Source organism: Muscardinus avellanarius (genome assembly GCF_963383645.1).
Source record: "Muscardinus avellanarius genome assembly, chromosome: 12".
Lineage (NCBI taxonomy): Eukaryota > Metazoa > Chordata > Mammalia > Rodentia > Gliridae > Muscardinus > Muscardinus avellanarius.
Genome location: NC_137798.1, coordinates 70,071,797 through 70,081,985, shown reverse-complemented (window position 1 = coordinate 70,081,985; position 10,189 = coordinate 70,071,797). Strand labels below are relative to the sequence as shown.

At 44.5% G+C, this 10,189-nt stretch overlaps 1 protein-coding gene across 3 annotated transcripts in view; it reads left to right on the top strand.

The window, feature by feature from the left end:
• Positions 1–3,392: 3,392 nt before the first annotated feature.
• MAX (MYC associated factor X) overlaps positions 3,393–10,189 on the top strand; it is a gene marked incomplete at both ends in the record, with an annotated part of 31,424 nt that continues 24,627 nt past the window's right edge. For 2 of the 3 annotated variants that reach the window (XM_080708103.1, XM_080708101.1), the window contains 2 exons: positions 3,393–3,428; positions 4,143–4,169. In XM_080708103.1, the coding sequence (XP_080564229.1) occupies positions 3,393–3,428; positions 4,143–4,169 (63 nt within the window). The remainder of the gene's footprint in view (positions 3,429–4,142; positions 4,170–10,189) is intronic. The other variant, XM_080708102.1, reaches the window with a different exon arrangement.

Below are 10,189 nucleotides of genomic sequence, written 5' to 3'. Positions count from 1 at the left end.
CTCAAATCTGCAATCCTCCTGTGTCAGCCTCCCAAGTACTGGGATTACAAGCCTGCGCCTGGGCACCCAACCAAATCTGCTCTTTTAAAGTATTACAATTCAGCTGGGTGTGGTGGCGCATGCTTGTAATCCCCGCGCTTGGGAGGCTGAAACAGGAGGATCGCGCAGGTTCAAAGCCAGCCTCAGCTACTTAGGCTCTCGGCTACTTAGTGAGACCCTGTTTCCAAATAAAATATAAAATAGGTCTGGGAGTGTAGCCTGGGTTCCATCCCCAGTACCACCAAAATAAAAAAAAGTATTATGGGAGTGGTGAGTCGGCCCGGGCCACCCTCCACCCCTCATGCCATTTTGGCATGGGGCTGTAACTATTTTCTATATTTCTATCTTTTAATAAACTTCTTTAAGTCTTCAAAAAAAAAAAAAGTATTACAATTCAAGTCGGGCATGGTGGCACATCTTTTTCCTCTTCTCTTTTTTTTTTTTTTTTTTTTTTTTTTTTTTTTTTGCGGGTCTGGGGATGAAACCCAGGGGCATTCAACCTCCAAGCTACACCCCCTGCCCTGTTTTTATTCTTTATTTTGGAACAGGGTCTCACTAAGTTACGGAGTGCCTCACTAAGTAGCTGAGGCTGTCCGTGAACTGCGATCCTCTAGTCTCAGCCTCCCAAATGCTGGGATGTGCCACCACGCCCGGCTATTCTTTTTTATTTTTTAAATTTTTTTTTGGTGGAACCCAGGGGCATTCTATCTCCAGGCTACATGCCCAGCCCTATTGTTTATTCTTTATTTTGAAACAGGGTTTCACTGAGTTGCAAAGGGCCTAAGTAGCTGATACTGTCCATGAGCCTCCATCCTCCTGTCTCAGCCTCCCAAATGCTGGGATTGCAAGTGTGTACCACCATGCCCGGCTCTTTAAAAACTATTGATGGTTGCTCATCATTCCCAGAAGTTCTGACTTAATTGGTTTGGGCTGTGGCCATGACATGGGACTTACTCTTCCAACCCCAACTGGGGATAGAATCCAATGCCTCACATATCATATGGTAGGCATGCCTTCTACCACTGCATTGCACCCTTAACCCCCTTTTTGTGATCCCTCTGCTTTATTCTCCAGAGTACTTGGGATTATAGGTACGTGCCACCACAGAAGGTAACATGTGAACTTTTTAAGTCCCCTGATGAATTTAACTGGTAATTAGAGTTGCCCTGTAGTGCTCTGCAGATAGCAGGTATCCAAGGATGGTTTGCTATAATCAATTAGCCCTAACTTCTAGTACCAAATTAATTCACACAAGAGCTACTATCCCTTCTTCCCTTATAGTCCATCACCTCTTATCACATAATGGCCTGTTTATGATTGTCACCCAAAAAATAGCAGACAAAAGCTTTTAGAAAAGATGAACTCACTTGCAAAGACTGCCGACTTCATTGGGACTGGATCACTGAACAACAAAGGCAATCCGTTTGAAGCAAAAAAATGTACAGGAAAGTTGACCACATTTACATTTGTCTTGTCAGGAAGAACTATACTGACACAGTATACACAAAAGTTGTGTCATGACTCCAAATTACCGCATTTAAAAGTGAGGAGTACACGAGTGCGGTCGCGCACACCCATAATTCCGTGCTTGGGGGGCTGAGACTGGAGGCCAGCCTCCGTAATTTAGTGAGGCCTTCATCAATTTAGTAAGACCCTGTTTCAGACTAATAGGAGAGCGGCTCAGAGGCAAAATGCCCCTGTGTTCAATCCCTAGTAACACACATGGAATAAAATGCTTTTCATTCAGAGATCAGTAACTAGTAGGGGAAGCACAAGATTTAATTAATTTAGGAGACCAGATGCAAAATAGGTTTAGTTTATCTGACTTTGGAAAATATCTTTGTTTTGTTGTTGTTGCTGTGGGTTTTTTTTTTTTTTTTTTTTGTGGGTCTGGGGATGGAACCCAGAGGTATGTGACCTCCGAGCTACACCACCTGCCCAATTTTTGTTTTTTATTTTGAAACAGGGTCTCACTGAGTTGCAGAGGGCCTCACTAAGTAGCTGAGGCTGTCTGTGAACCTCGATCCTCAGGTCTCAGCCTCCGGAATGCTGGATTACAAAGGTACGACACCACGCCCAGCTTAATATCTTTGTTATTGTTTTGCTTTTTCTTCCTGTGGAACTTGATACACACTTAAGAATGGTGGCAGAGTACTCTAATTTTTACTTCCACATCTGTTCGTTGCATGAAAGCAGGGGCAGTTCCAGACTTACATGCAATGGTATCCCTGTACTGCCTCGTGTTAGGTGCTCAATAAATACTGGTGGGATGGGTGTGATTACACCCTTTAACTGTATAGGGAGCTACACACGTTTCCCGTTTTGATCCTTTTTGCAACTCTTAATTATGGGTCTCGGAACTGGGCACTCCCTAAACTGCACAGGCTACAACAAACTCAACGGGGGCTTTAACTTCCACGTACACGTCGTCCTGTGAACGTAAGGGCTTCACGTGAGTAACTGGGTAGCTTAGGTGGTCACTCCTGTACAAATATATACATCATCCTGGCAGCTGGAAAGCGGTCCCACCGCGAGGGCAGTCCTCTGGCTTATCCTGTAACACCAATAAATACCTGCCAGTGACACCCCACAGAATCCCGAGGGTCCGCGTGGGCATCCCGAGCCGCGCCCCCCTACTCCGCAGCAGCACGCTTCTCTCCGGGCGGGTTACGCCCCAAAGCGCAAAGAGGGGCGTCCCAGGCATCGAGAAGACAAAGTAAAAGCGGTCGCGCCGAGGAGAAGCTGCGCTTTTTAGGCAGCCGGCTTCTCCCTCACAGCCTCCACCCAGTCCCTTGGGCCCGGCGCCCAGAACTCAGACGGTGGCCGGCTCCAGGAGCCTAGCTCCCTCCACGTGTCCTGTCTTCCCAGCAGCCTCTCTGCTGCCTCGGGAGGAAAATCTCCTGACAACTCGCGGCCTGCGGACTACGCCTCCCAGCAGGCACCGCGCCACTTCTCTCCGCCCCCCTGGCTGCGCAGGCGTCCTGGGCTCCGTCAACAAGCCGGGCTGGCGGCAACTGTGAGCGGTGCCTTATGGGATTTGTAGTTTTCCTGGAGCCCTCCTGGTCGCGCGTCAGCAGGACCGGGACTACAAGTCTCGGCGGCCCCGGCGCGGCGAGCCCGGTCACGTGGCAGGGGCCGACCGGGCGTGCGTGCCGCCGTTGATCCGGTGCTGCAGTGAGGAGGTGGTTCTCGCCCGTGTTGTGTGTGTGTGTGTGTGTGTGAGTGAGGGAGCGAGTGCGTGAGTGAGTGCGTGTGTGTGTGGGGGCACTCGGCTTGTTGTTTTGACTTCCCCCTTCCCTCGGCCCCTCCCCTCCCCGCCGCCGCTGCAGTGGCCGCCGCCTGGGCCGTAGGAAATGAGCGATAACGATGACATCGAGGTGGAGAGCGACGTGAGTCCCGGGGCTTCTTCCTTCCCGTGCGGGTTGTCAGGCGGGGACAGCGGCCGGGCTCTCAGCGGGGCGACGGCGGGATGGGGCCGGGCCGCAGCCGCCTCCTTCCCCTTCCCCCGGGGCCGGGACCGCCGGCGCCGCGCTCCCGGCTCGCTCCGCTCCGGGCTCCTGGCCGGAGCGGCCTCCTGGGGCTGGAGGTGGGAGCGGGCGCACGGCCCCTGGGACCCCCCTCCTCAGTGGAGGAGCGTGGTGCGGCCTCCCGCTCCACCCCACCCCGCTCAAGATCCGAGGACCGGGATGCGGTACGCCCGGGATCCCATTGTCCGGATCCTGGGAAAGGGGACGGCACTCGGTACTTGCCCCTTGGGTGCGCGACCCCCTCCTCTCGAGACCTCGCGGATCCTGGGGGTCAGGGTGGATGGAGAGGGGCTGGGAGCGCTAGATGCCCGAGCTGGTCCGAGGGGAGGAGACGGTGCTCCGGACCGCCTGTGGCCCTGGTCGGATCGCGGAAGGAGGGGCGGCGCTCGGGACCCTCCTACCTCGCCACGGGATCCCGCTGGGAGGTTGGAGTGGGGGGGGGGGGGATAAAGGGAGGGGTGTCGGGCTGACTCCCCACCCGCCGCTTCCTCTGCCGCCGGCATTTTCTTTCTTATTATTGAATGTGAAGTGTAAAAATAACTTCTATATTTTCTATTTTTTTCTCTCTTATTCCAGGAAGAGCAACCGAGGTTTCAATCTGCGGTACGTCTTCTACTCTCCATTTCATTTTCATTTCCGTTCAGTTTTAGTCCTTTTTGGGGTCAGAGAGAAAAAAAAATCGTTCTATTACTTTTAATACTGTAGTAAACTTTCCTGTTGACTGCAAAGGTGAGGTGGGCCTTTCCAGGGTTGGGGAGAGGGGTTTGCAAATCCCGTGATTCTAGATTCTCAGGTGGTAAATTCTGTTAGGTGAATGAGAAGGAGCTGTATGCAAAGAAATTAATTGTTATGTAGTTTTCAGATGCAGGATGTAGCTGCCATTATATAAGTGAGAAATAATGCATTCTGAAGTGAATAGAAGCATTGTTTTGGGGGCAAAGTTGTCAGAAGATTTAGGAACAAGTAGGGTTTAAACCCTGTCAGCATAGTTTTGTGAAGCTGAAGCCACGTGCAGTAAATCGCCTTTAAACCAAAAGTCATGTGACTGCTGGAGACCCATAGAATCTAGCACAGCATGCTAGTCTCATGTAAAAATAGTAAATGTAGATGAGCCAAAGGTCAAATCATGAAATTTTCACAGGTTTTTTTGGTCTGACTCTTTATATCCAAGTTGAAGGAGAGATATAAAGAAAAAAAAATTGTTAAAAATGGGATAGCAGAGACAGCTTTGTAAAAAGGTAATGGATAAGATCATAGTGTTAAAATAATTTCTTTGGCTTTTAATATTTATGTTCTCAGTAGGTGGTTTTATGGATTTCTATAAACACTAATCTCATTTCTTTGAATCTGCAACTGTAATGTGGTTGTAGGTCAGAGAATAAAAGGATACACACAGTAAATCAGAATAAAAGAAGTACATCATAGTGTCTAATATTTGACAGTTGGGAACAGTAAAAAGTGTATGGGGGGGTCAAAAATTAATTTGCCTGTGGGACCAGACGAGATAGTCAAGAATAAAGTAGAGGGAAGAGGTGAGGACTCGGGTACTGGTGAGCATATGCCATTTGTGGAAAGGCAGCCACTATTGGACTCCAGTGGATTGTTAAGTGAGAACGAGGCATCAATGTTGCTGGATCTTTCTATTTTTAAAGAAAAATTACAAATTCAGTTTTTCATGTAATTTTTTAGTATTTATTTTTTGAAGTACTGGGCATCAAACCCGGGGCTCTGTTGGACAAATACTCTACCACTGAGCTACACACCCCAGCCCCCATTTTTCTGATATTTAAATTGTAAATGGAACAACTGAAGGCTTGTTAGAGTTTTGGGGGTGCCAATTTGATACCTGTGGTGTAAGGAATAATCTCAGGGTAAAAGCAAATTCTCTTGGCTGTCCCTACTCTTCATTAGCACAGTCAGAAACTGCAGATTGTCCAAGCAGATGGGCATTAAGAGCTGATATTTCTATAAAATATGAGGATTCATTTGTTCCAAGGGTTGTCCCTGGGTAGTAGTTACTAAAAATAATTTGTTTCTTACTGAAACACTATCACATACTTAATATTGTTATGTGTGTTTGAACATTGAATTCCTCTCCCCCCTTTTTTCAGTTACTGTTATCCTTAATAATGTAGACTTATTAGCAGCATGGTGGCACATGCTTGTGATCCCCACGCTTGGGAGGATCGAAGCCAGCCTTGCTGGCGTAAGAGACCCTGTTTCCAAAATAAAAAAATATAAAAATAGGTCTGGGAGTGTAGCCCGGAGGTAGAAGGGTTTCCAGGAACCCCGGTACCACACACACAAAAAAATAATAATAATGTAGACTTAGAGTTTTGTGTCTGCACTTTGTTTAAAACTTTATTTCTCCAAACCTCTAGTTGTAGAATCTGCCCCAGGGCTTGATACAGGTTGATGGCTAAGGATTGGTAAGGTTCCTTTTTGCATAATCATCTTTTGAATTTGGATTATATTGGCCTTCCAGTAAGAAAAGTTTCCCCCAGCGTGAAGTTTTAACTCAGAGTTAACTCCTGCTTTTCAAAAATAGTCATCCAAGCTGGCCTTGGTGACACATGCCTATAATCCCAGTACTTGGGAGGCTGAGACAGTAGGATCACAGGTTCAGAGCCAGTCTCAGCAACTTAGCAAGACAATCTTTCCAAGGAAAAAGTAAAATAGGGTTGGGAATGTAGCTCAGAGGTGGAATGCCCCTGGATTCAATCCCCAGCACCAAAGGGGAAAAAATTTTCATCCACATGAGTGTTGATGTAAATTCATTAACTGAAATATTAACATGTTTCCACCCTCATAGAATGCTAATCTCCTTGTTTTGTATAGATGTTTTTAGTTTGCTGTTAAGTGCCTAGGTTTTTTCCTTTGGTTTTGGGAAGTAGACAAGGAAAGTAGGTTTGACCCTTTGTTGTTTTGTTTTGCTTTTTGATGCTGGGATTGAACCCAGGGCCTAGAGACACTTTGTTTTTAATTGGACGCACCTACTTGTTAAAACTCATTTTATCTGGCACAATATAATCAAAACAGCATGGAGATAAAAAGCAGATGTGGCCGGGTGTGGTGGCAAATGCTTGTAATCCCAGCATTTGGGAGGCTGAGACGGGAGGATCTCGGTTCGCGGACAGCCTCAGCTACTTAGTGAGGCCCTCCGCAACTCAGTGAGACCCTGTTTCAAAATAAAGAATAAAAAATAGGGCAGGGGGTGTAGCTTGGAGGTCAAATGCCTCTGGGTTCCATTCTGACCCACAAAAAAAAAAAAAGGAAAAGAAAAAGCAGATGTGTTAAAGACAAATTTTACAGTATATCAAACTATAGTGAAGGGTAGGGTAAAAAGGATTTAATGTTTTTGTTTTTTTTTCCTGTGAATATACTATGTACTTCTTGAGATTTAGTACAGATAATAAACTTTTTATTTAGAGGAAACTTTTCTTAAGCTTTGCCTTGAACAAATTTCAGAAAAAGTGTAGACTATGTACAATCCTATTTAGGACCACAAATGATCTTAAAAAATTATTTAGGAAATGTTCTGTGGGACCTCGTAGAAAGAGACATTCATGTATTATGTCACCACAGTATCTCAGCCTTTACTACATAAAAGATCCAGGACATTCAACAAGAGCAGAATTAGAGGAGGTTAACTAACAGAAAGTGAAACTGATTTGACGAACGTTTGTTGCTTCAGTACAAATGGAAAACAGCTTCTCCAGTGACCAATCAGCTTTGTTAAAGGAAGTAACACCAACCGTATCACCAAATTTAATACATTGCAGAATCTTCACTGGTAATATCTTTTTATTATTTCTTAAGGGGAAAAGTTGCATTTAAAGTTACATTTGGTGCTGAGGGTGTACCTCAAGTGGTAGAATGTTCATCTAGCATTTGTGAGGCTCGGGGTTCAATCCCCAGAACTGTTAAATTTCTGGGATAGATACAAGGGGGTTGTTTTTGGGGAAGAATGAAAGTACACAAGAAAGGTAGGATTTGTATGTTGTTCAGGAAATTCAAGGACTTATACCGTGTATTTTAACTGAAGATGTTTTATTTGCAATATTCCTATACAATTCCATTCTTGAACCTTTCTGATATGAAGTATTTATAACTTCTCAGTATTCTTTGCTTCTTGAGGAATTGTAGTGTATTTAAAAGGAATGAGTTTGATTGCCCCTCAGATTGGAATTTGCTTAGGAAACTATTGTCTGTTTTCAATACTTGGAATCAGTTGCATGGTGAAAGTGCTGCAGGGTGCATATACTCAGTTTCTGCTTAGAGGACTGACAATGATAACAAAATGTCAGGTTTATCGTGAATATGCCTGTTGTAAAAAGAGGTTCTTACGTTTGAAAGAGTTTTTTTCAAGATGCCAGTAATAGTGAAAGTAATGATCATCTAATCTAATTTGATTTTAATTTACAATTGCCTGACCAAGGCATTCTTCCTCTTTAATGGCAGTAGTATGCCATATTAATATAATAGTGTTCCCAAGTTTTTCCAGGCACCAAAAGATAGGAAAAGTCTCAGAAACAAATGTAGTCATTAGAAGAAAGAAACATAACCAGGCCATGAACTTTAAGCAGGAGAGGTGTTGAGAATTTGAAATATCTTTGAAGTGTTGGGAAATTGAAGTTAATATTCTCCTGTTAGAAAACTTTAGTGGTTTTTATGTTATTTCAAGTTGCAATTTTCATGTTAATTAAAATAAATATTTTAAGTTGCTTAGAAATTTGGTCTTATTTATTGTTATCTGTTTCTTATCTATCAAAAGTAATAAGAATTTTGGGTTTTTGTCTTTTGGGGGTCCTTAGTGTTTAATAAGAACACGTTGATGATGATCATAAACAACACTGTCTTCCCTAAGTTGCACTTTTTTTTTCTTTTGTGATGCTGGGGCTTGAAACCAGGGACATTCTACCTCACAGCCAAACCCCTACCCTGATTTTTTTATTCTTTATTTTGAAACAGGGTCTCACTAAGTTGCAGGGGGCCTCACTAAATAGCTAAGGCTGGCTGGGAACCATGATCCTCCTGTCTCAGCCTCCCAAGAACTGGGATTACAAGCATGTGCCACCACCCCTGGCTTCTAAGTTGCACTTTTAAATTTCTTAAAGGTAACAAATATTTAATGGACAGCACAAGTTCCCTATATGCTGAAAATTTTGTATATTGGAAAGATTCTCCTTAATGAGAGAAGTTAGGTGTTAGGTAGCTGGTAAGAAATGGCATTGTTCTGGAGAACCTTGTGCAGACTTGAATAATGAAACATTTATTTCTCCACAATATTTGCCTAGACCTTGCAGGAAGTCAGGTTGCTGACTGATGTAACGCCTTGAGTGAAGATGCATTTTCTGTGCAGTAGGTTGAAAGGAAATAGTTTGAGAAGATTTTCCTCAATTCTGAAGAGACCTTCTTAGCTTTGGTGACCTCCTGCCAGTTTAACAACTTATTCCCCAATGAAATAATGTTCACCTTCAACATTTAACTACACTTAAGATACACATGCCTGTTAGGATCAGAGATGGACAAATTATAGGTGGAGATTTTTATCCTGGCTACCAGTACAGAAAGTTTGGTGGAAATAAAAGTGAGAGCTGTGTAAAAGCCTTGGCAGACACGTCAAAGCTGGAAGCGGTTTGGTGCCGTAGTTCACCAGTAGAGCATCTGCAGGCCACCCTTTATCACCTAGCCCGGTGGTATTTCTGTTAGTCTGGGGTGCCCTGAAGGAAGAAATTTCTGGTAGAAACCTTAAATCCAGAGTGGCGAAGAATGAGCAGAGTCCAGCAGAGATGCATAGTGGAGCTATGTGGGGCCTGCTGAGTAGCTTGAGACCTGTTATTACCTAGCATTGTGCCTCGATAACTCTGCAAGGGTGACTTCAGTACCACTGATCTTTATTATCAGATAGCCTTCTCAGTACATGTGAAAGAAAGCTTACTCATCTGAATTGAGTTTTATTTGTTCAAAACACAATTGTCTGACCCTTTTTGGAAGGAAAAAAATAAAACCTGGTTTTGAGTTTGTGGGAGGATCTCAGATGCCTTACACTGAGAGTCTTCACCCATTTTTTTTCTTCAGCTCTGAAATCATGGCTCTTTGAGAAAGGGTTGCCTGCAAGTGAAGACAGTTAACAAGACAGTGATAAACCTGCCAGCTGGCCCTCTTTGTGTTGGGCGTTGGGGGAGAATTGGGCTGGGTGGATTTGTGGTTTGGAAATATTTCCCAGAGAATTCTCAGCGTTGTGTGAAGATTTTTTTCATTTGCTCTTTCAAGTCACTAGCGATACCTTTTAATTCAGAGTTGCATGAAATTAGGCATGTTATTTTTGCATGTTTTTAACTTGCTCTTGCAAGTGAGACTTGAGGATGAGAAAAAATACATCCTTGCCATTGTCTTGGGAGCTTTCATATTGACTCTAGTTCAGCTTAGCAGCTCAGGGATGGGCATGGCGGCAGGGACTGGTCTAAGGTTCCACTCTTCTGCTAGTTAAATTAGGCCTGGAACCACCACAGAAATTCCATCCACTACTTTGAGAACAACAGTCCCTAGCCCAGGCTTTCTACCAGGCAGTGGACTGCTGCCTTTCCTTGTTGAGCCAACTTCTCAAACTTGGCTGGCTC